This window comes from Triticum urartu, chromosome 4, assembly GCF_003073215.2.
Source record: "Triticum urartu cultivar G1812 chromosome 4, Tu2.1, whole genome shotgun sequence".
NCBI lineage: Eukaryota > Viridiplantae > Streptophyta > Magnoliopsida > Poales > Poaceae > Triticum > Triticum urartu.
Genome location: NC_053025.1, coordinates 531,676,126 through 531,702,786, shown reverse-complemented (window position 1 = coordinate 531,702,786; position 26,661 = coordinate 531,676,126). Strand labels below are relative to the sequence as shown.

Sequence of the window (26,661 nt, the reverse complement as noted above, 5' to 3'; positions counted from 1 at the left end):
CCGAACGTACGGCACCTCCATGATCTGCACACGTTCAGCTCAATGTCGTCCCTCGAACTCTTGATCCAGTTGAGGCCGAGGGAGAGTTCCGTCAGCACGACGGTGTGGTGACGGTGATGATGAAGTTACCGACGCAGGGCTTCGCCTAAGCACTACAACGATATGACCGAGGTGTGTAAATGTGGATGGGGGCACCGCACACGGCTAAAAGATCAACTTGTGTGTCTATGGGGTGCCTCCCTCCCACGTTTATAAAGGAGGGAGGGAGGAGGAGGCCGACCAAGGGTGGCGCGCCCAAGGGGGCAGTCCTACTCCAAGTAGGATTCACCCCCTTTCCTACTTCCACAAGGAGAAGGGGAAGGAATAGGAGAAGAGAAGGAAAGGGGGGCCGCCCCCTAGCCCTAGTCCAATTCGGTTTGGGCTAGGGGGGTGGGGGCGCCACTCCTTGGCATGCCTCCTCTCTTTCACCATTAGGCCCATGAGGCCCAATAACTTCCCGGAGGGGGTTCCGGTAACCCCTGGTACTCTAAAACTCATCCGGAACGACCCGAACAATTCCGGTATCCGAATGTAACCTTCCAATATATGAATCTTTATGTCTCGACCATTTCGAGACTCCTCGTCACGTCCGTGATCTCATCCGGGACTCTGAACAACCTTCGGTACATCAAATCACATAACTCATAATATAAATCGTCATCGAACGTTAAGCGTGCGGACCTTACGGGTTTGAGAACTATGTAGACATGATCGAGACACATCTCCGATCAATAACCAATAGCGGAACCTAGATGCTCATATTGGTTCCTACATATTCTACAAAGATCTTTATCTGCCAAACCGCCTAACAATATACGTTGTTCCCTTTGTCATCGGTATGTTACTTGCACGAGATTCGATCGTCGGTATCTTCATACCTAGTTCAATCTTGTTATCAGCAAGTCTCTTTACTTGTTCCGTAATGCGTCATCCCGTAACTAACTCATTAGTCACTTTGCTTGCAAGGCTTATAGTAATGAGCATTACCGAGAGGGCCTAGAGATACCTCTCCGAAAAACGGAGTGACAAATCCTAATCTCGATCTATGCCAACTCAACAAACACCATCGAAGACACCTGTAGAGCATCTTTATAATCACCCAGTTACGTTGTGACATTTGATAGGACACAAGGTGTTCCTCCGGTATTCGGAAGTTGCATAATCTCATAGTCATGGGAACATGTATAAGTCATGAAGAAAGCAATAGCAATAAACTAAACGATCATAGTGCTAAGCTAACAGATGGGTCTTGTCCATAACATCATTCTCTAATAATGTGATCCCATTCATCAAATGACAACACTTGTCCATGGCTAGGAAACTTAACCATCTTTGATTAATGAGCTAGTCAAGTAGAGGCAAACTAGGGACACTCTGTTTGTCTATGTATTCACACATGTACTAAGTTTCCGCTTAATACAATTCTAGCATGAATAATAAACATTTATCATGATATAAATAAATATAAATAGCAACTTTATTATTGCCTCTAGGGAAAATTTCCTTCATGTCCTATGTCATTCTTCTTTAATTTGAGCAATTCTCCGCTACTGCTTAAAAATATAATAGAATTCATTTCCTGTCAGGTGAAGTGCTTCGTCCAACCTTCCATTCTTCTACTACAAATCATTTCTTGAAACCCACTGACGGTGTCCTCAACTAGGGGGTACTCACCACGTCATCTCCCGATCTGTTAGATTGGGCCGAGGACTCCCATGGCTGTATACTCATGGGCCAGTTCGGACAACTGCCGCATACATGGAAGATTCCACAAGACTTGGTGATCAAGGCAAGGACTCCTCCCCACCGGCGTATTCGGCTAGGACTCTTGTTATCCTAGGCCTCTGGTGCATTATATAAACTGAGGCCAGGCTAGTCGATAGATCATATACAACATCATACCATAGGCTAGCTTCTAGGGTTTAGCCTCTATGATCTCGTGGTAGATCAACTCTTTTAATACTCATACCATCAAGAACAATCAAACAGGACGTAGGGTATTACCTCCATCAAGAGGGCCCGAAACTGCGTAAACATCGTGTCCCCCGCCTCCTATTACCATCGATCCTAGACGCACAGTTCGGGACCCCCTACCCGAGATCCACCGGTTTTGACACCAACATTGGTGCTTTCATTGAGAGTTTCGCTGTGTGATCGGCAAAAGGATCAATGGCTCGCCCGCAGGTCAACTGCGACGCCGGCTTCTTCGTCACCGGCTCGGCCGGTCACCTTGGCTGGACCGAGGACTGTGCCCTACCTCCGATCGTCATGTTCGGATGAGGGCCTTCATCAACATCAACTCCGATCTCTATCAAGATCATGGAGGAATCATCCAGGGAGCCCGGGGCTCAACGTCAACATTGCCCTCGGGCGACCGTGCTATTTTTCTGGACAGCGAACTCGTATCCGCCGCCATCGCCTCCTCAAGTGTCTTTTAACGATTGCTTCAGTGGAATTGTGCGGAATTGAGTCTACAATAACCCTGGAAAAATTCGTCGAGTTCCGATGGAGGAATCTCTGGCAATCTGTGATATGCCGGAGCCCTGTCAAATCTGAACGGGAATCTAGACGAGTTTAGGGCGTGGTGTCCAGCTTCTAGCTCGGACGTCCTTTGGAAGATCCAACCGTTGATCGGCTGCGGAATTCCTATATCTACCACCCCTCAAAATTTCAGCTCGATTTGGCTGTCCAAACTTCGGGAACCTTCCGATTAGTGCATCACTTTTTGGATCTGTTTTCTGCGCGAAAACGAATCTGACCCGAGTTCTTCCTTTTTATGAACGGGATTTTGGACATCCTTTTTGAATAAAGTTTTGTATGGGGTATTGTGTTTTGTTCCCGAACACATCTCACTAACTTTAAAATCTTTTGAACAAGATCTTCACCATCATGCCGGTGTCAAACCAGTCCGGCAATATTGCTCCACGGTTCCGACCTGCGCTAGACACATCGTCACTTTGTTGAGCCGAGCTCAACTTCTTCGGATCATCATCTCGGCGAGCCGAACAGGAGTTCAGCATCGCGAAGGATAAATCATCACCAACATCGCCGCCCCACGGATTACACGGAGCGGGCACACCGGCATCGCCACACGGTCACTTCATCAAGTCGGCATTGACCACGTCATGACCTGCATCGGCAGGGCCGCACTGTTGCTCCTTCAAGCCGGTGTCCATCACGCCGACCTACCTCGACTCATCGGCTGACATCGAGGCTTCGACATCTCGGCTGGACCGGGGGCTTCGCCATCTCTTCATCAACCTACTCCGGATAGTTCGGCGTCACTAGCCGATCAGCTCCGTCATGTTAGCTGGACCGAGGGCTTTGGCTCGGCAAGCCAACCTTTGCCAGCATCGCCATGCCATCGCTTTATCGCCCATCAGGCAATGGGTGTGCGGATCGAGTCCCAATTTTGGGAATCACCTTTCTTCGGATTGCTACAACAAATAAACGAGGTGCTATTAATCCTAGTATTTTTTTGCTTGTTTGGGTTCATTTTTCCCAAGGAATTATTACTCTGGTTTGTCCATCATCTGTACGTAGGTCTATCAAATGGTGGCCGCATTAACAATGGTCGCATGGTGGTTCGGTCAGTTTTCGTATATAGTCCGGCGAATGCCGCATTCGGAACTCGGACCGACTTGTGAATTCAGACTTTGCCACGCCTTTACCATGATTTTTTATATATACTATTATCTCCGGTTTGCACCATTTTTTGTGCACAAGAAAATGATCCGGGTTGGGCAGTATCGTCAGCTCGGCGTACTAACATACCACGCCACCTCGGCTAGACGGGGGGCTTCGTCAACACTTCATTACCCCATGCCGGGTACTTCGGCATCACTCTGCCGCCCTGCATTGACCGTGCTATGTCACCACTTCGGAGTGCCGAGCTCTTTGCTCCGCCACCTTGGGACCGGCTTGGGGGATGAAACCTTGTCCCAGATCAAGCTTGGACCGTGTCATCAATACCAAACACATTAACTAGCTAAGTCGCCTTCATGCTCAAAGTTTTAAATTTTTAACTTGTGTTCGGTTCGACCAAGCATTATACCTTTTTGGAAAAAAGTTTCTTGTAAAAAAATCTCCTTGTCATAACTTTGTTTGTGACACACAAATTCAAATACCCCGTTTACTTGGGGGCTTCCTTCATGAAGCTTTTCCTCTTGCATATGATTATACTTGTACGGCTTCGTTCCTTGTTCATGTATTATGCCACAATATGCACCATATTGACTTAAGCGATTTGCAAACTGGGTTGCCTCGCTCCTGTGTTTACCCCTACGTTCCCGATTGTTTGACTAGGGAGTAAAGGGAGCACCTCTGCGATTGTCACGATCGGGTCATCCGAGCCGGACCTAAGACTGGGTGAAGCCGAAAGCTAGCGCTCTTATTGTTTTCAATTATGGTCGGCACACAACGGAACTCATGAGTACAAAAAATCTATTGCACAAGTCTCATAGTAACAATGAGCACTGAAGAAAGGTATCGGTGAGGGTACTATTTTCTTCGAAGATGCTTCTTACACTTCGTCAGTAATATAGCATAAGTTCCCTGAATGCGCTTTGTCCGTTACAGCCTTATGGCATGATTGCCTGGTTATCGGAAACACCGTCGATATTCTCGACAGGTGGAGTACATAACACTTTTCGGCCCTTGACCAAAGAGGGAGAAGCCAATGGTCGGTTAAGACGCGTATAAAGTTCGGGTGAACACAGATATGATATAAGTACTTTGGTACATACAACCATTATACATAAAATTCTTTTACCCAAGTCACTTGGGGGCTCTTAAATTTATATGAGCCATTTTTATAGTAAGTGTTCTTGTTCTTAGCCGTTGCAAAGTTTTTATTATTATTATTATTATTATTATTATTATTATTATTATTATTATTATTATTATTATTATTATTATTATTTATCACTCCTTTTTTCCGACATGAGTGTGTGGTCACTAGCCGGAGAGCCTAATTTCCCTCTCAAAGCCGCTAGAGTTTAGTTTGCTAAACTGGCCTAAAGATAAGTACTCCGCCTTCGGGATAGGAGGTTGAAGCCGTAGGCTGACCCGCTTGAAGTCTTTAGATAGGATGTGTCATGTTAAAACACGACAGAAGCATTTTTTTTCTTCTAAAGTCCAATTTTTAGATTGGCACCGAACACTTGATCTTGTTCGGACATCAGGTTTTCACTGACATTTTTTGGTTTTCCAAGCCTATGGCACTTCTTAACTATTTGTGTGTTTCTAGTATAAGTCTCGCAGTGCAACGCCGGATACCTTTAGAGATTCGGCAAAAACATTCTCGGACACTACTATATATGCATCGGTTTTGAATTGTGTCTTGGGTCAATAGTTGGGTTGCCCGGCTCCTGTGCTTGCCTCCTACGTTCCGCTTTGTTCGGCTAGGTGTGCAAAGGGAGAACCACTGCGATTGTGCTTCCATCTCGCATGGTTAAGCACCTCAGTGGAGAAAGCCGAAAACCGACTGTCACAATAGGCGTAAACTGGTCAGCGATCTGATGACTATGTTAAAATGAGGGGCCATTCATAATATTGGCCGAAGTGTTTACGGCTTGACCTCGGATGTCGCCGAACACTAACTGGGGGCTCATAGCTAGCTTCCCCAGTTTAAAGCTCCTATGACTAAGCGAAAGTTCTAAACCCCGCATATCTGATTGCCTCGTTTCCGCTAACACAACCGCCTTCGGGCACCGAGACGTCGGCTAAGGATTGTTTTGTTATTGCGGAAACACCCTGCGTAGTATCTACCAAGGGGTAGAGGCCGACGATGGGCCACTTTCAACTGATAAATGGTCGCAATGGAGTCAAAATAATGATGTAAAGTACTTGGATACATAGAATCATTACACATAATCTGTGATTTTACTCTGGATATCGATCCTTAATTCGACCACCCGTGCCCACATTAAGGCTCGGGGGCTATTGGGCTTTGCGCTCATTATTTACAAATATTAAAGGGGCACATCGATCCCCTGATCTGGTGTTGCCACCCGACCAGTGTCTCGGGGGCTACTGCATTGCCTATTCAATGCAGAAAATTCAAAGGGCTCAGTGTTCGGCTTGATCGAACTATGGGAAAGCGTGTCTTTGGACAACAATAAGTACCATCTGGACCTATCTGGCATCAAGCTAATATATCACGGCGACTTCTCACGACCCTCTCTCAGGGGCCCGTTCGCCGATCACTATTATCTCTAATATATTACACTGCGTTTTTTATTCCTATGTATGCTGGCAAGCTAGGAGTTGATCCTCAAGCCGATTTCGCGCATCGACCTGAGTCTCAGGGGCTACTGGGAACAGAGGTTTTATGCTTTCCTTCAGGTGCATCTCGGGTTTTAGACTGATACACACCTTGAGGGCTACTGGATATACATCGGCAGAGAATAAACTGCACCGGTTAAAAATATTCACAAAAAATCAGCCCGTGGTCGGGGTGGTGTACCACCTTGGAAGCAGTCCGGCATAAAGCTCGGGCGCTAGCGGCTAGCTCCATAGAGGACATTCCCGGCATTAAGCTTGGCTAAACTCCTTCAACTTTTTTGGACCAAGATGATCTATGACATCTAGGATATAGTCCGGCATTGGAGATTGGACACAGTCCGGCGTTGGAGCTCAGATACATTTCGGTGTTGGAGCTCGGAAGCAGTCCGGCATTGGTGCTCAACTGCAAAAGATACCTCGAATGCAGTTCGGCGTTAGAGCTCGGACGCAAGAGGACACTGCCTGCCAGGAACAACTTCAAACCCGAGGTGTGGCATAAAAATAACAAGACATTGATAAAGGCCGGAAACTTAAAGGGGCTCCTCGGATACCCGACGTGTAAACTCGTGGAATGCATTTCGGTGATCCTCAAGATCGAAGATGAGAAGATTTGTTGAACCAGTTTTCAAGACTGACAACCGAAGATGAAGAACAGTTCGGAAGAATAGAGGAGCGTCCCTAACTTGAAGACCGGTTCAGGGGGCTACTGACGGTGTCCTGGACTAGGGGGTACTCACCACGTCATCTCCCGATCTATTAGATTGGGCCGAGGACCCCCCATGGCCGTATACTCATGGGCCAGTTCGGACAGCTGCCGCATACATGGAAGATTCCACAAGACTTGGTGATCAAGGCAAGGACTCCTCCCCACCGGCGTATTCGGCTAGGACTCTTGTTATCCTAGGCCTCTGGTGCATTATATAAACCGAGGCCAGACTAGTCGATAGATCATATACAACAATCATACCAAAGGCTAGCTTCTAGGGTTTAGCCTCTACGATCTTGTGGTAGATCAACTCTTGTAATACTCATATCATCAAGAACAATCAAGCAGGACGTAGGGTATTACCTCCATCAAGAGGGCCCGAACCTGGGTACACATCGTGTCCCCCGCCTCCTGTTACCATCGATCCTAGACGCACAGTTCGGGACCCCCTATCCGAGATCCGCCGGTTTTGACACCGACACCCGCCTTAACTATGCCACCTTTTATGGACTTACCGAATAAACTTATGTTTTCTTTGGTAAGCCAATAAATGATTACAAAATAAAATATTAAAATATGGATAGGTAAATTACGGGCAGGATTTTGTAAACATTTATTTACACAATCACATTATAATATCGACTGGTAAATCACTGACTAAATTTCTAGAATATTAATTTATACCCATTGCAACGCACGGGCAATTACCTAGTATAAGAAAATATGAACATCCACAACACCAAATTATTTTCATTACTTCTATTTTTTTTCCATGACCTTCATCATAGAATATATTATTTGATGTAGTTTATATTAGCATATTTGTCTATAAACTTGGTCAAGCTTAGAGGTTTGACACTTAACTAGGACAAAACTGTAGCTTCAATTAATTGGAGATGAGGGAGAGTATTATATAACTTTTGCAAAAAAAATTGTTATGTAATCAATGATCAAGAAGGTATATATAACCCCACAACATTCTCCAAGAAAGCATGGAACTTATTTCTGAAATATGGCTATCACGGTTCCAAAGAACGGCGAACTATATGCACAACAAAGGAATACACACACACACACACACACACACAGAGAGAGAGAGAGAGAGAGATAGAGAGAGGAATATACTTTGTGGCTGTGGGGATAGTAGCTAGGATATAGCTCCAGAAGAATATGCAAGATGGGCATAAACATCTGAAATGGTCCTCTTTTGCATGCCATAGCTAGTTCAGCAAGAATCAGGTACTAGTTCTGATGTTCATCGTATCCGCAAATCGTCCAATTTAAGTACCACTCTATGACAAGTAAATTTTGGGGTTTAATCACTGACAATTAAAGTTTATTTCAAAAGACTATATAGTTATCTATATCAGTGTGTCCATAACAGAAAGCAGAAAATGCCTAACAAATGCGCCTTGTATTTAGTTAAAAAAGGTAGTATTAGCTCCTTTCCCAAAATGAGTGATATTTTAGAAATAGTGGAGCACTATCTTTGACAAATAATTAGTAACTATTATTGCTTGTTTTGGTGCAACTAGTAACCTTATTTCTCAATGAAAAATCGTTCCAAATATTTTTTTATAAGTTTCTTACTTACTTGCATATTCTTAAAAGTATTAAGATCAAAGGATAGGTACCCGCAAAAAAAACTATCAAAGGATAGATACATAATAAAAAACGTAGTCTTCTGAAAAGGCCGGAAGGGGTACTATATATACCGTATAACTACCATGCATGTTATGCAAACCAATTACCTGTAAGTCTGTAACCCATGCATGATATACAGCTAAGAACAATTGCGATGAAAAAATATTATAAGGTAGCAGCTGTTCATAATTAAAGGGTGCGTACGTACGCTCCAACAACAAATATAACAGACAACACCATCAACTTAACGACACAGCAACAGCAGCAACGAAGTAACCAAACATAAATTAAACGCGTGCGCTTATGCATTATATATATGCATAGCGACGGATGATGATGATGAGCTAGCTGATAAGTAACCGATGCATGCGGTAGCAGTACTAATTAATCCCAGCATGCTTGTGATGCCTTAGGCGCTGCGCTCCATCTGCTTGAAGATGTCGAAGCTCTCAACGACTTGCTCGGTGGCCCTCTCCTGCAGCTACGTCCCCATGTATATTACATGCAGACAGACATTCAGTATCCAGCATATTTCTGAACTAAATATTAGCACACATATATTTAACTGGTGAACATTACCTGAGGACCGGGCACTACTATTCTGGGCTCTGGGGCGCTGTTGGAAGCAGAGACAGTCGATGAGCAGCGAGGGTCGCACTTCGCCCACTGCATATGTACATAATCGGGTGTGATCAATGGGATTGTTTCAGAGATTTCAGTAAATAATTTAACTGGAGGAAAAGCTAAACAGCATGTAGGGGGGGAATGGACTTATTGATCTTACGTTCTTAGCAGCCATGCTGAAGGCTTCTCTGTGAGGGATGTCTGGCTTTGCAGCTTTGATACGTTGTATTTCCTCCCTGGCAGGCCAAACATAACATAACTATATTACTGGGGATGTCAAATTTATAATATTGTTGTTGGAGGTATACGCGTTATGTCATACCATATCTCTACATATCCTTATTATTCTATGACTGCTTATTTATGTCATGCATTCTTATTTTCGACCCTGCTATATCTCACTAGTTCTCTCTCTCTCTGCAAGCAGTATTGTGAAGGACCTACCAAGTTTTTTTAGTCAAGCTAGTTGCTAAGTTATAGCAATTGCGGGATTAGAAAGGGAGTTCTAATTAAAACTGACCTCAAGGCACAGCAACATGAAACTAGGATGGTGCATTTTCTTCCATGCCCTATCAACCTATTTTATTAATGGTTAGTTCGACATGCCACTTCCAACTCTATTCATTAAGGGTAAGTCCAGTAGCATATAGTAATTCATTAAGCGCAAATCCAGTAGCATATATAATCCAGTAGCACACAAAGACTGGTCAAAACTTCAAATAGATAGTCACTTCTCTTGTTTTAAATGGATAATAATTTCAGTATGATTTTATGTTTCAATTACAGAGCAAGGACTTGAGAAAATTGTTGGGTACCTAGGCAACAACCCAACTGGAAACATGAAACAAAGATTGTTGCACTAATATCCTTACTTTATATCGAACTCGATCTTTTAACACATAATTCCATTTTATACTGGATGACTCCCTGATAGTCAATTCGTGTGGTGTGCATTGTTTGGCTCAAGGAGGAAGTAAAATGTGTTACTGCATGCATTTCACCGACTGATTTAATTTATAATTTGGTTTAATTCTTTTAGAAATATCCATGAAAACCAATTTTTTAAATCGTGGGCTATGGAAAATAGCGACGGACCTCCAAATCAGCTATAGCAGGCTATAGCGGGCTATTTGTGAAGGAAACAATTTAGCGGCACCCTGCTGAAAAGACTATAGTGGGCTATAGCGAAACTATAGCCGGCTATTTAAAACCATGATGAAAATTCCGCTATAGCCGGCTATTTAAAACTATGATGAAAACTAAAATAACGTGAATTAATTAGTGTTAATTATTTGTGTTTAGAAAGAATTGACCTAATAATTAAATGCCATCTCACCTAGGTTCCAAAACTGGCAAGGCAAGATTGTACAAAAATTTAGAATAATATATTTTGTTTGTGGCTAGCACCTTTACTAATTAATAAGCCAGACAAGGAACACGTATCTCATGGTACCATGTTAGAGTAGTTGAAAAAATAGTAATTATACGGAAAATATGTTTTGTGCATAATATTGCATCAAATCCGAATTCATAAAAACACACCTACTGTAAACAGAATAAGATCCCTGTACTATGTTCTAGCTAGGTTTCCGTACACAAGGATTTTTACTTGGTTGACCACTGGAAACGACACATTAATAATTTAATACCGACTATCTATATACTGGCTTCAATATATTGTACCACTGGTCTGTCCACATTTTTACAAATAAACTCCTAACTTGTGATGACATAAAATATATGGGGTACGTATGTATAGTAAAAATCCATGGATCCCGTGATAAGACTCAGTTAAATAAGGGCCGTAAACCCTCAAACAAAGAGAATAAACCAGACAGCATAAATTCTGTGACATGTACTAATAGTACTAGGGATGTATGATGCATTTGAACAGCCTAAAAGGAAAATATTGAAACGCCTTCTCACCTCATGAAGCGATTGTAGGCAGATGGTAGGCGATGTTTCTTCTCTGGGGCTACAGTCAAATTAAAAGAAATACTGATCAGAAACAAAGATCTTAACATCTTTTTCCCATCTTTGTTAATCTAATTAGTTTTCATAAACCAAAAACAAAATTTAAACAAGTAAATCTGGCTTCAGAAGCATGGAAGAGCAAAAAACTAGAAAGAAAAGAAGGAAGAGGTAATGAAGTTTCTTGCTACTTACGCTTCACAACAAAGGGAGCTCTGGGGCTGGCATCACTTGATGTCGGCGAGGCCAGCGGTGGCAGCGGCTGGTTCCTCCTGCAGTCAGTGCATCCCTAACAGCCGGAAATATGTGTACGCATCAGAATCAAGATCTCAAAATGACATGTAGGGATCGAGGATGATAATATCAATATTTCCTAGAAAACATTCCAAGATCTTCACGAGCCATCAAAAATATTAATGAATGCATCTCCTTTCAAAATACGTATGAGTTAGGACATGGAAGAACCATGAATGCCCCGCAAAAAAAAAAAACAACCCCATGAATGCACAGGAGAGCTGCTGCTAGCTCGCTTCTGCATGCTGCCTTAAATAACACCAACCGGCTTTTGCAGTGGTCAGATGTTTCCCAGGCCACAGATGAGCAAAAGAAATCTTTTGTTGTCCAGCGTTGTCTAATCTTGCCTTGCAAATAGTACTTTTGAGCAGCTCAAGGAGAGAGAGGGAGAGAGAGAGAGAGAGAGAGAGCGCAAACAAAGATAGCAAAGAAAAGGCAACACTGGCGCAATCTGAAAGAAAAGCAAGAGAGGACCATATTTCATGAGAAAATCCTGCACGCCATGCTCCACGATTTATACTTCTTTGTGTGTTTTACTTTTTTTTCGTCAGTGCAGCTTCTTATCCTGCACCGTTCGTCCTCATTACTTTCTCTCCCCTCATAACAAGTATAACATATCTCTTTAGAAAGAGAAACAGCAAGAAGATAAACCCCAAATTAAAGTTGATGCAAATATATAAATGAATAGGGGGCAGCGAGACGAAAGTGAGACCTGGAACGGCCCCATGGGGTGGTGGTGGTCATTTGGGGAGAGGGGCTGCACCATGGGCGGCGGCCGTGGGCTGAGAAAGGAGAGGTTGTTGCAGTGGCCGCATTTCACAGTCACCGTGTCCATCAGCCTCTTGCATGGAACCCCAACCTGCAGCTACCCAGAAAACACAAGATCAATCACACAATGACATAAACTGAAAACTGTGTGAACCACTCAGCTCAGCTGATTCCCTTGCATGGCGCTACTTCCCCTGTTAATTTGTGCAAGAAATCTGAAAGAACAAAGAAAGAGGGGGTGCATGCCAAAGAGGAAGGCAGGGAGAGGATAGAACATTCTAAATTGGGAGTCATGTCCAATCTCATGCATGTTACAAGAAAGAAGAGGAGAAAAATAAAGAGTATGGAGGTCTGGGAACCACCAGACCTAATGGAGGTAAAAAGATGGAACATGACACACTAGCTATCAGCAAGACAAAAGCACCAGGAACCAACGAAACAACTGCATAGAAAAAGAGCTGTACACACGACACATCAATCATGTCGCATGAACAATAATACTAGTAAGTGTCCCCTCCAATCAGGGAGGGCTAGCAAGAAGCCGGACTGATCTGGCTTCCTACTCTCCCTTGCGAGCAAGGTAATAAAAAAAATGCTAGGACAAAACAAAACCATGATCATCGCAAAGCTCCTACTAGCCCAGTAGCCAGTAGCTCCGGTTTCTCGAGGAGTTTACCGCGAGCACGGTGTTGCAGTACGTGCAGCGCACGTAGCAGAGGTGCTCGGACGGCGACACCAAATCCATGCTCTGCATGCTCGCTAGCCAACGGACGACGGGTCGTTCCGGCGGTGGGTGGCCGGCGTCGGTGGGACGGAGAGGTCAAGACTGAGCTTGGGCGCGCGCGAAGAGCCAACAGAAGACGAGGATGTGGAGGGTAGGAGGGTGGGAGGTAGAAGAAGAAGAAGAAGAAGAAGAAGAAGAAGAAGAAGAAGAAGAAGGTGGAGGAGGGGGACGAGTGTGTGTGTAGAGAGGTCTCCGGCCTGGAGAAGATGTGGTAGGGTTTCTACTCTCGCAATAATGAGGGCGGGGAGGGGGCGGGACCCTCGGACGCCCGCGCATCGATAGACGGACACCCATAAAGTTGCCCGAGACAAGCGAGATACACGATACGCGCTAGCTGCTGAGCCGCTGCCGCGCATACTCGCAGCGCGGTGGTGTAGTGCGTCTCAAGGGAAAGAGGAACTGTCACACCCCGCCCGGCCGGCCTGCTCCTCCTCCTCCCTCCTAGCCCCTCCATCCTAGCTGCTACATCCGATCGAGTGATCCATCCATCCAATTGAAATCGTGCGAGGCGACGCCATGGTGGGAGCAGTGGCACATCCATCGATCCATCCAATTGCGCCTTTGCTACCTCTCCTGTTGCGTTTTGTACGACTACGACTACCCGGCTTGTGATCGGTCGATCTATCTATCGGTGTAGGTCTATGTACGTACGTACCTTTGAATAACTCGTGGTAGATCGACTTGAGTAGTTTGACCCGACATATGCGCGTTCAATTTGGTCGAGTACTGTGAGGATACAGCATGGTACGGCCGAGACTTGTCCATCGGCGCGCATCATGTATGGTCGTCGTGTGAATTCACTCATAGGATCCTATGTACTGCGATGTGTATGAGTGTGATCGCCTGCGAAATGCATGAGATGCATGCCCAAGGTCGATCTCCGAGGGGAGACATTGCACGAAACGCTGAAGGCGACCTCTCGAGTTCCCATCTGATGCTCTATCATGTGTGTTACGCTGTTGTTTTCGCCGTTGGTGTTTTGGGTTCTCAAAGAAACCTCACTTTCTGAGGCTAGATGGAGGGTCCGGCTAGATTTACGCAACACGGAGAGTACCTAACTTCTGTGTTTTGTTTTCCTCTTCGACCTAAGAAGCGGCGGTATTTTTCTCGTCTTGCAAAAACACAAAGATATCACACCTCTAGAAGATCTGTTCACGGCTGCCGTGGTTACATTGAAGCAAAGCCCTATCAGAAGTTTTAGGGGACACTCTTCTAACCTTGTGTGTGTAGCATCATTTCGCTTAATCATGGTAGCTCTTGTTCTTAGGAGAAGACATTGAAGCAGAAAACATTCCGAGAGAATATTGGTGGTATCAGAAGGTCATGTTCACTGCTGTTCTTATGTTGAGAAGCCTAGCATGAAAACAGATTCCTACAGGGAAACAAGCAGCTGAATATGTATACCTTGTCATACATGATCTTACTAGCTGCTACTAATGAACAAGAATTTTATACTCACAAGTCACATGCATGCATGCTTGCTAGCATAACTGGTAGTAGGACGCACGTACGATTTCATGTGTATCAATAGATATATAAGAGGTTATATAATTGTCGGTCTAGTTTACATAACTTGGTTTATACGGATATCATGCGCTCTACTGATCAGTGACCACTGACCACTGAGGTGTTATTTCACGAGTTTTGCTGAGCAAGTACAATTGTAACAAAAGCTGCTTTCTAGCGCATGCCTTTTCAGAAACCTGACGATTTCCAGTGAAAGAAAACGTAAGCGAGAAAGAACAGTTACTGACGTTTTTCTTATCATCATTAAAGATCCGTGTGGGCACGAGCACGATGAGATTATTAGGTTTAACTATTCATGACACAACAAGACGTGGACGGAAGATTTTCTCTCTGGGCAGGCGGCAAAAAGACGAAGCACGCATGCATGACAATGTCCCCAAAAATATTTTCTGCGCTTCGAGGATCGCTATTTGCTCGTGCAGTGTAACAGCATATCACAGCTCATCTTACTATTTGACCATTGGAGACAGAATAGTGTGGTGGATTTATCCCCCCCCCCCCCCCCCCCACCCACCCACAAAAAAATTTACCACGTGGTTAAGCCCCACCTATCACTTACCCTATGACTGTGTGCCAATGAAGGCATCACCCTTGACAAAAAAAATAAAGCCGTCGAAAATGAAACGTGTGCGATGGCCAACACATCCCACACGATTTGGGAAGGTAAACTATGTGTGGTTCCTTGCACAGTTCTAGTGAAAGAAGCGTGCATGATGAACTTCACACATGTTTTGTCAAAACAAAGCGTGTGTGCTACAAAGCACATGGTGGTGTTGAAGAAAAAAAAAAGTGATGACGGGAACAATGCCACACATAACTTTTGGATGTATTGTGTGCAAATTATATAGACAATTCGTTATGATAAACCATGTGAGATACACCTAAGAAGTCGTATGTTCACATAATTTCAATAACCGAAAGTTTTCCTGGCCCGGCTGCACTAAAAACAAAAACATGCATAAAACAGTAAATGATAAAGGAAGCGAAATTTGTAGGTTCTTAATTACATGAAATATTTATAACATATATAGAGACTATGCATAAAACGATTAATTGGTCATCAAGTTCATCTTGGCATGCTGTCACACTGCACCATGCCAAGTTTCATCCATTTCGGAGGTTGTTTGCACAGTATGTTCAATGGAATTGCGTTCTAACTTTTTTAGTGGCTACTAAATCAGTTAATGCTACTAAACGCCTTCTAAAAATAAGTACCATGAATATAGCAATAACATCTTCATGTGGTATTGGTTCAGGTAGTACAGTAGTAGAGCAAAGATAACTGTGACAAACTATGAGTCCATGCTTGATAATATAATGCCATGCATGAGTAACCATTAACCAACGGTCAGGTCAACGAAACACACTAAACGAATACTCCCTCCGTTCGGAAATACTTGTCATCAAAACGAATAAAAAGGGATGTATCTAGATGTATATTAGTTCTAGATACATCCCTTTTTATCCATTTTGATGACAAGTATTTTCGGACGGAGGGAGTAGATGTTTAAGAATTTTCCACCTGTATACTCAAATGTGTATTGTGACACCATTAGAATCATGGCATATAATATATAATGGGAGTATCTACTAACAAATATAGAAATGCATTAGCACTTCACCGGTAAATAATTTGTATGCACTTGGTAGTTCACACTTTTGAGTGGCATAAAAAATGTCAGTCCTTGATGAGAGGTATAGACCAGGATCAACAACAATTGGTCTTATATGTCTTGACCTGCACAGACATACAATGCCAATATCTTGAACTCCCAAATCCGAATGAACAAAGTGACAATTCAGAATTATGAGATGCCCTTACTCCTATCAACCAATATAACTGGTATGCTGAATGAAGTTTATATCCCTTGGTAGATATGATAAGACATGCAGGAGATCTGCCAAAAAATTGTAGTCAAATCAGCTCAGAAGAGTTAAGTCCTACAGAGTACAGATTAAGCTTCACCTAATAGCTGATTAGCTGTTATTAGTTACCACTTAGGATTAATGAAATGCCAATACATGAAAGCTATCTACCATTCTGTTCTACAATTTTATAACCAAGAAACTCTATAAAGCAATAGCAAGACTCTTTTAGAAACAATATAGCAAGTTCCACTGTTTCAACTTCAACAAGCAAAGCCAATGCATGTGAAATACGGCAAAAACTCAACAAGCCTGAACATGAGACATGGACTTATTTTTTGTTCTACTTCCTAAGCTCTAGGTTACAACCAAACTAGTCCTCTGTCTGGGTCTAATACAAAGCATAAGAGATAGCAATTATCTTTTGGAACCAGATTAGATCGCCATTTTCAGGCCACCTATGCCTACTCACCCGAATAATTTCCAAATCATTCTGGTAAGTAACGTTTTAGGGATGGAAAGCAAAAATAAAGTAGCATGATGGAAAGATATTTATGTTACCGAATAGTAACGCATTTCCATTTCGAATTCCTTCTTTCGACGCATTAAAGAGTGAATACAACAGACCAAGTAGCATATGCTCCACATACACACAGATGTGGTTGTAGTTTTTTTTCTCAATGACATGACGTAAGGTACAGCAAGCGTCAATATGATTCTGCCATGACATTTTGTGGTTGCCAGAGTTAAACAAGAATTATTTTCCACTATGACAATATGATTCTTGAAACACTTAGTTCATTCAATCCCTAATGCATTGAAGTTTATCTAGCTAATGCCTACTAGTACCCTAATTTAGCATCCTTTATGCCCATTCAATCAAGAGAGATCTATCTACATTAAACACTCATATATCTCACACATAAATAATCCCTGAGAAGAAGAAGGAAATGGCAACTAGATTCACAGTTCTGTGCTAGCAAAACAACTAAATAATGCTCAAATTTTAAAATGGGGCTTTGGGTGACGTGTATTAATCATGGAAAAGTTTGACGTTGAAATAATGCAGAAAAATTGAGTTGTGTGTGCAAGGCGGCGTTTTCTGTTCGAAACTCTGACACCTCGCCATATTTACAGATGTACATGTGCATAGATTAACGCCATGTAAGAAGTACAACATAGATTTTTGGCATAATTTCATTCACCTTTGAACTAAGTTTCTCTAGACAATTTGATCCACAAGTGCTACTGAGTCTAGTAAGTTATCACTATGGGGTTGAGTATCTCTAAAATTATATTCTCTACAATTTCTCAACACCCATGTCTTTTGAAACTTTCTCTTGTGCATGTTTATTCTTTGTTAACATCACATTCGTTTAAAAATAGTCCCACCACAAGTCTTGGTTATCTATATTAAACAAAAAGAATGCTACTAAATTTCATCTACTAGAACAAAACCTTCGGTTTAGCCATCAAGACTTACTCACACTTGAACACATTACACATACTACTATAACTAGTCTAAGTAATTAAGGTGCAAAAGACGGGAGTCGTAGGACATAACTTCACGATCATGAATGTACACACACTTCTCTTCCTTAAGATTACATTCCGCGTTGCTCAGTGTAGATCAACTCCTCTGAAATATACTACCTCCGTCCTGGTTTATTGATACCCTCAGTATTTTGTGTCAAATTTTGATCATGGATTTAATTAACAAAATGTTAATGCATGTCACAAAAACTAGTATCATTGGAAACTACGCTCAAATACGAATCCAACAATATAATTTTTGATGACATGCATTAACATTTTTCCAGTTAAATTTGTGGTCAAATTTTGGCACAAAATCCAAAGTGGACCAATAAACTAGGACGAAGGTAGTAAACAAGAATGCAAACAAAATCCAAAGTCAAAGGAAAATAGAAAAGCAAAACAAAATCCAAAGGCAAAGAAAAGCAAACGAAAAATAAAAAACGGCAGAAAGAAAAATAAAATCAAATAAAAAGCGAAGTGTTGGAACAAACCAACACGAGTGTTTGAAGCTTAGCGACCCGAAGTACAACATCATTACAACTTATTAAAATAACGCCATCACATCTTGATGGATACGTGGCAATGACCTTCCCCAAGCTAAAGCCTTTGCAAGCCCAAACCGGTGAGATCATTGCGGCGGCGGCTGGTTAGGAGCCCATCCTTGGCTCCAGTTGGAGAAGTTGGTGTTCATGTACATGGACGTGCTTCGAAGAGACTCGATGAGGTTGCTCATGTCATTGATGGAGCCCTGAAGACTGTAGGGCACTTCTTGTGGTGCCTCATCCTGGGTTGCTCCTCTTATTCATCGGTGGTGAGTTCTGTTTCATCAACTTGTTCTAGTTAAGGAGCCTCTTGGTCAAAAGCTGCATCTCCTTCCCGTGGCGCATAATGCAAAATTCCATTTTATATGCAGAAATAGTTAGGCATAGGAGTAGGTAGCAAGTACCTAACTCCAGGAATTCGAATACAATGACGACCATAGCTAACCTACTATTGCAACACTTACTGACAATGGGGCGGAGATGCCTGAAGTCAAGGTCAAGGGAACTGGCCAACATGGTGATAACTCCTCCACACACGATACCTCCTTGTGTATGATGTGCATGGTGCACAAGGAGTAACAAAAGTATGCCCCTAAGTTGGGCGAATAATCGCCGTCAAGGTTAGCTTCTTTCCCGAGAATTGACATATTCTCGTTATTCACCTTTGAAACTTCTCCTTGCACCTGCAACGAGTTAGTAATTACATAATAGAAATATCGAATAGTAGGACTTTCAATGCAATTGGTCCTTTCCTTGGAACCATGGTAACTCATCTGGTAAAAGGATTGCCTCAGGTGCGGTTCAAGAAAGTCATAGACATAGCGAACACCATCATTGTTCTTCGTGAAGCCAAAGTAATTACACCACTCATCCCGAGTGATGTTGATGTCCTAGTTCATGAGACGGAAAGTGATCCATTCTTCTTCGTCCACTCTTTGGAGTGAACCATCATTATGTGAGAGAGTACTAAGAAACTCAAGCGTTAGTCGTTCATATGTCGCACATCCTTGGTAAACAAAGTGATGGAACCCGGCATTATCACATAATAAATGGAAACTGTTACCAATTCCCAACTTGTTTATGGTGGACTCGCAAGCCCACTTGGTTATCTTCATCTTCCTCTCGTGAAGCTTCTTGTATTTCTTCATGGCCTCACAGGTGGTGAAGACGATCCCATGCATCTAAACTTGTTGCATTTGTGTGGCACCCGCGGATGAACTTGGTGCTTCACCACGAGCTACACATGTGGACCTCCTCGTAAAAATCTATACAAAACAAATTTCCAGTCCAACAGGATGATACAATAGGGATCCTGCAACAATTACAACATCATACTTCTCTATAAACAGAAATGAACCCAATCAAAATTTGGATCAAAAGTATGCATACCCTAGACATGGCAATGCTAGGCACATAGAACATGGATCCGCGAAAAATAAATTGTGAATCAGAGGAGAAACAAACCATAGATCGATCACGAGGAAGGGTTTGAACTGAAATTGAATGAGTAGAGAAATCCAACAAATTTTTGTTAGGGTTTGGAGAGGTTTGCAGGAAGAAGAATAAGAAAATAGATGAGATGGAGGAAACTTACCCCCTGCCTCGGTGTCCTTATGGCCGCCAAGAGGCCATAGGAGTGCGCATATGAGCGCAAGTACTCATATGAAACGGCGTCTTGCACTCTAGAACGAATTATGTGTCCATGCTTACCTCATATATAAGACCATGTACGGAATGCCATCGTTCGTTCTGGTTCTATTAAAGAGACTCAGCCTTCTTCTGGTCGTGAACGTCATACGAGCGTAGATGCTCGTACGGATCACCTTCTTCTGCTTTAGACTTCTTCTTTGTTTCTATTAAAGATCCATACGACCACGTATATGAGCGGTTATGCTTGTATAAAACGCCGTTGTTGGCTCTGACGCCTCTGGTAGGTTTTCGTTGGAGCTGCCCACGCCTCATACGACCAGCCATACGACCAGGGTGGTCATATGTTGGGGCATCGTTGGTTTTGTTTCTTCCGAGACTTTGTTTTCTTCGAGGATTCCTATGCAGTTAGTTCTAACACAACCTATAGGCATGTATATAGGCTTTCAGATGTTAGTACGATGTACAACAATTTTGCACATGACAAAGGCCTCATTAGCACAACTTCTTCTCAACTTATCCTCCATGACAAATACTTCAACACTCTCCAATTGAAATGAAAATGACTCAAAGCAAAACTTAATCTTCTACCTTATTTGCATGGGTTGCCTCCCATGAAGTGCTTGTTTTTGGTCGGATAGTTCAACCGTAGTGATGATCACTTGGGTACAAATACACCAAACCCGTAGCTTTAAGCATCGACGACAATGTCGTCTCCTGTGTATGTCTTCATTTTCTTTTTCCCGGGGAAATGTCTCACAAAAGTATCCTTTGCAGGAAGGTTAAATATTACATTTCCCTCAAAAAATTGATAATATCCTTTATGGGGCTAAGAAATGGCCTACCATGAATTATAAGAGCAATGAGATCTTTAGGCATATCAACAAGAAGAAGGTCAATTATAACAGGGCAATCATTAATTTGAATGATAACACCATGTTTAATCCCTATTGTTGTCGCAAAGGCAGAATTGGCCATATTCCACCTAATTTCTGTCGTAACAAAAGGACCAAGATTGAGACTATCATAAGCAAACTTAGGGATAGTGGAAACAATAGAACCTAGATCATAGAAAGCATTGAATTTATTCAAACCAATCTCAATCTCAATAGTAGGCTCAAAGATATCTTCCTGTTTGGCAGGAAGATTACCGAATAGCTTCTTTCATTCATCATGTAACTCATATACTTTAGTTGCAACATGATCAACAAAGACATTATATGCTTCATCATTTGATACTTCAGGTAGTGGGTGTTTCATTTCTATCATCTTCACAAAGTCTGCAGCGGAGTATGTATACTCTAGCACGTGGCTCTTATCAAGCTCGTCTGCATTTTCTACTTCTCATCATCTCCACATATTCAACTTGCTTTAGTTCCGATTTACCTGCAAACTTCGCTAGAAACAAAGACTCTAAATTTTTTGCAGCGTGTGCTTCCATGCTCTTAGTTCTTGCATCCAGTGTGTACACATCATTAGTGAGTCGAGCAATCTTACCGGTTAATTGACCTTCAAGATATAAGGTTTCATTTTGCTCACTTTGACTAGCAACAATTTTTTTCAGAGTTTTGTCCAAAGTATTTCTATTACCATCCTTCATCCCATTAAAACTATTAGGTGCTTCACCATTATTAGGATAAGGCAATCTAGGAGCACATCCATTATTTTTCCAGTTAGGATTGTAGCTATTACGAGAAATACAATTGACATCATTAACATCTTCTTGAGTAATAGCATTTATGTTTACCGCTTCTTTACCTTTAGCTATGGAGATTAGTTCATCAAGATTAGCGGTCAACTCTGTATTATTTTCTTCAATACCATTAACTGCTTTCTCGATAGCCCTCTCAACATGCCATTGGGCATGATTTCCTTGCATATCATCCAACAACTTTTTAGCTTCATCGATGGGCATACCCATAATAGTTCCTCCTGCAGCAGTGTCAAGCATAGTATTTGACATAGAATTTAAGACATCATAAAATATATGAAGAATTAACCATTCTTCCATTCCATGATTAGGACAATTCCATATAGCCTCCTTCATGCGATCCCACGGAAGAGCTAGTGTGGCTCACGATCTCCCTGCCTAAAACTTGTTATCTATGAATGTAGTTGCATAATATTTGCGGGTGGGAAAAACTTAGGTAATAACTTACTACAACACCTAGCCATGAAGTTATACTACCTCTAGGCAAAGCTACAATCCATTTTTTGCTTTTTCACTCAAGTAGAAAGGAAATAGATGCAACTTCAAAGCGTGAGGGTCATAATCTCTTATGTGTGTCATGTTACACAATTCAGAAAATTATGCATATGCATGCTAGCATCCTCAGAAGTAGAGCCTCCAAACTAGTATGCTGAACCATAGAGACTAGGTTGGGCTTAACATCATACTCAGTGGCAGCAACATCAGGTTGTGCAATTTTTTCATGCATGAAACTATTGCTAGGAGCAGCAAAGCTTCCAATATTACGAGCCATGGTAATATTTTTAGGTTTTTTAGTGCTACACTTGCAACAAAAATTAAACTAAAAAACTGAAACAAAACTCTAACAAAAACTCAAACACAAATGCTAGGCACACAAATCCTCCCCGGAGATGGTGCTACAAAAATATTTAATTAGTCCCTTTAGTGATCAAGTAAAGGAGTAGAAAGGATTCTCGCCTTTTTCTCCAAAGGTGATCCTGTGTTATTGATGTTGCTTGAAGCTACGTCGGTATTTCCCCAAAAAGGAAGGGATGATGCAGCACAACGGTGGTAGGTATTTCCCTCAGATATGAAACCAAGGTTACCGAACCAGAAGGAGAACCAAGCAACACAACGTAAACAACCCCTGCACACAGATAACAAATCCTCGCAACCCGACATGTTAAAGGGGTTGTCAATTCCTTTCGGGGTACGACGCCTCAAGTGGCAAATGAACGTGAGATAAATTTGTAGTAGTTTGATAGATCGAACGCCAAACAAATAAATAAGAATAAATTGCAGCAAAGTATTTTTGGATTTTTGGATTAATAGATCTGAAAATAAATGCAAGAGAAAAGTTGATCGCAAAGGCAAATATATGATAAAGAAGACCCGGGGGCCGTAGGTTTCACTAGTGGCTTCTCTCGAGAAAAATAGCATATGGTGGGTAAACAAATTACTGTTGGGCAATTGATAGAACTTCAAATAATTATGATGATATCTAGGCAATGATCATTATATAGGCATCACATCCAATATTACTAGACTGACTCCTGCCTGCATCTACTACTATTACTCCACAGATCAACCGCTATCCAGCATGCATCTAATGTATTAAGTTCATGGAGAAACGGAGTAATGCAATAAGAACGATGACATGATGTAGACAAGATCTATCTATGTAGAGATAGGCCCCGTCGTTTTATCCTTAGTAGCAACGATACATACATGTCATTTCCCTTTGTGTAATTGGGATCAAGCACCGTAAGATCGAACCCACTACAAAGCACCTCTTCTCATTGGAAGATAAATAGATCGAGTTGGCCAAACAAAACCCAAATATCAGAGAAGAAATACGAGGCTATAAGCAATCATGCATATAAGAGATCAAAGAAACTCAAATAACTTTCATGGATATAAAAAGATAGATCTGATCATAAACTCTAAGTTCATCGGATCCCAACAAACACACCGCAAAAGAGTTACATCATATGGATCTCCAAGAGACCATTGTATTGAGAATCCAGCGAGAGAGAGGAAGCCATCTAGCTACTAACTACGGACCCGATGGTTTACAAATAACTACTCACGCATCATCGGAGAGGCACCAATGGAGGTGGTGAACCCCATCCGAGATGGTTTCTAGATTGGATCTGGTGATTCTGGACTCTTCGGCGGCTGATGAATATTTCGTCGACGCTTCTAGGGTTCAGGGATTTTTGGGGTATTTATAGAGCAAAGAGGCGGTTTGAGGGTCACCCGTGGTGGGCACAACCCACCAGGGCGCGCCTGGGCCTCCTGGCGCGCCCTGGTGTGTTGTGCCCCCCTCTATTGTGTTCATTCTGGTCCATAAAAATTCTCCGTAAAGTTTCGTGGCATTTGGACTCCGTCTGATATTGATTTTCTGCGATGTGAAAAACACGGAAAAAAACAAGAACTGACACTTGGCACTATGTCAATAGGTTAGTACCAAAAAATGATATAAAAATGATTATAAAACATCCAAGATTGATAATATAACAGCATGGAACAATCAAAAATCATAGAAATGTTGGAGACGTGTCAGCATCCCCAAGCTTAACTCCTACTCGTCCTCGAGTAGGTAAGTGATAAAAACAAATTGTTTGATGTGTAATGATGCCTAACATGTCATATCATATTCTTTTCTGCATGGATATTTGGACTTTTAGTTGTTCAAAGCAATAGTCTAGTTTTGTCATGATAATTTATATACTCAAGCATATCAACAAGGAACCATGTATTTCAAAATATTAATGCTAAAATAAATTATCCCTACCCCATCATGCTCAAACGTTGATCCATTCATGAAACACACTCGAATATTAGCTACACCCAATAATTAAGTATGATCATATTGCCTCCTAGCTGGTTCCTTTATAACAGAAGATGGAGACTCAAAATAAAAATTGCATAAAGTAAAAGAAATGCCATTCGCAGAGGGAAGTGGGGATTTGTAGAGGTGCCAGAGCTCAAAGCGAAAAACTTAGAGATAAAAACATTTTGGGAGGTGTATCCATCCCACCAACGAAAACGACTTAGAGTTGCCAACACTTTCCATGCTAGATATATCATAGGCGGTTCCAAAAAGAAAATAAAGTTTATTCCTTTTTCCATCATACTTTCACTTTCCATGGCTAACCGTATCCATGGGTGCCCTCCATACCAATACTTTTCAAGGAATTTATTATTTGACAACATAAAGTAAATTCAATTTTTTTGCATTTCGGGACTAGGCATCCCTAATACATTTGCCTTACTCTCGTGCAATGACAAGTGAATAAACACTCATCTTGAGAATAACACATCTAGCATGGAAAATATTAGCCACCCCTCACCGCTCCACGAGCGAAACAAACACACAAAAGAGAAGTTTGTTTTCCAAATTAGAGATGACACATGCAAATTTGCTTAGAATGACAAAAGAATACCGCATATAGGTAGATATAATGGACTCATGTGGCTAAACTGGATTAAAGGTTTTTGGATGCACAAGTAGTGGTCATACTTAGTGCAAAATGAAGGCTACCAAAAGATTGAGAAGCCACCAACCAAGAAACAGATAATCTCATAAGTAAGCATTGAGCATAAATAACACCGAATTATGCACCACAAGTATGATGTAATTTCATTGCATGACTATTGACTTTCGTACTTGCATAGAGAATCACAAACCTTAACACCAATATTCTTACAGAAGCATAATTACTTACCAACATAACTCACATATCACATCATCATATCTCAAAACTATTACTAAGAATCAAATTTATTCTGTCCAATGATCTTCATTAAAGTTTTTATTATATCCTTCTTGGATATCTATCAATTTGGGACTAATTTTCATGTGTTGCTTTTGACAAGCTCCAACAAATATAAGTGAAGATCATGAGCATAATAAATTTTTCTTTCTCTCACATTAATTTAAGTGAAGCAAGAGAGAATTTTTTGAAAATTTTACTAACTCTATAATAAATCTAAGTGAAGCAAGAGAGCATTTCTTCAAAAATACTAAAGCACACCGTGCTCAAAAAGATATAAGTGAAGCACTAGAGCAAGTCCGTTGCTCATAAAAATTTAATTGAAGCACAGAGAGCAATTCTAACAAGTCATGACATAATTTTTGGCTCTCTCAAATAGGTGTGTCCAGCAAGTATTGATGACTTAAAACACAAAAAATAAACAAGCAAAGACTCATATCATACAAGACGCTCCAAGAAAAACATATATCATGTGACAAATAAAAATATAGTTTCGAGTAAAATACTGATGGTCGTTGGAAAAAAAGCGGGGATGCCACTTAGGGGCATCCCCAAGCTTAGTTGGTTGCTCATTTTTGGATAAAATCTTGGGATGTCGGGTCATCCCCAAGCTTAGGATCTTCCATCCTTCTTTCATCCATCGTAAGATAACCCAAAACTTGAAAACTTCAATCACACAAAACTCAACAAAACCTTCGTGAGATCCGTTAGTATAAGAAAGCAAACCACTACTATAAGTATTGTATCAAACCAATTCATATTTTTTTGTATTATATCTTCTGTATTCCAACTTTTCTATGGCAAAAACTCATCAAAGAAAACCATACAGCCATCAAAATAAGCACACAACACAAAGAAAACATAATCTGTCAAAACAAAATAGTCTGTAGAAATCTGACTATTTCGAATATTTATGTAACTCCAAAAATTCTGAAAAATTAGGACGACCTGAGAAATTT

At 41.6% G+C, this 26,661-nt stretch overlaps 1 protein-coding gene across 3 annotated transcripts; it reads right to left on the bottom strand.

The window, feature by feature from the left end:
- Positions 1-8,808: 8,808 nt before the first annotated feature.
- Positions 8,809-13,317, bottom strand: LOC125552472 (protein DROOPING LEAF). 3 transcript variants are annotated; one of them, XM_048716036.1, is made up of 7 exons: positions 13,008-13,317; positions 12,276-12,428; positions 11,465-11,558; positions 11,225-11,273; positions 9,459-9,534; positions 9,254-9,340; positions 8,809-9,149 (listed from the first exon to the last, which is right to left on the bottom strand). In XM_048716036.1, the coding sequence occupies exons 1-7, from the start codon at positions 13,083-13,085 to the stop codon at positions 9,084-9,086; spliced, it is 603 nt and encodes a 200-aa protein (XP_048571993.1). In that variant the 5' UTR covers positions 13,086-13,317; the 3' UTR covers positions 8,809-9,083. The 3 variants fall into 3 exon arrangements, with proteins under 3 accessions (XP_048571993.1, XP_048571991.1, XP_048571992.1); XM_048716034.1 differs by having other exon boundaries at positions 8,809-9,155; positions 13,008-13,311; XM_048716035.1 differs by having other exon boundaries at positions 8,809-9,155; positions 12,276-12,422; positions 13,008-13,309.
- Between the last annotated feature and the right edge of the window lie 13,344 nt (positions 13,318-26,661).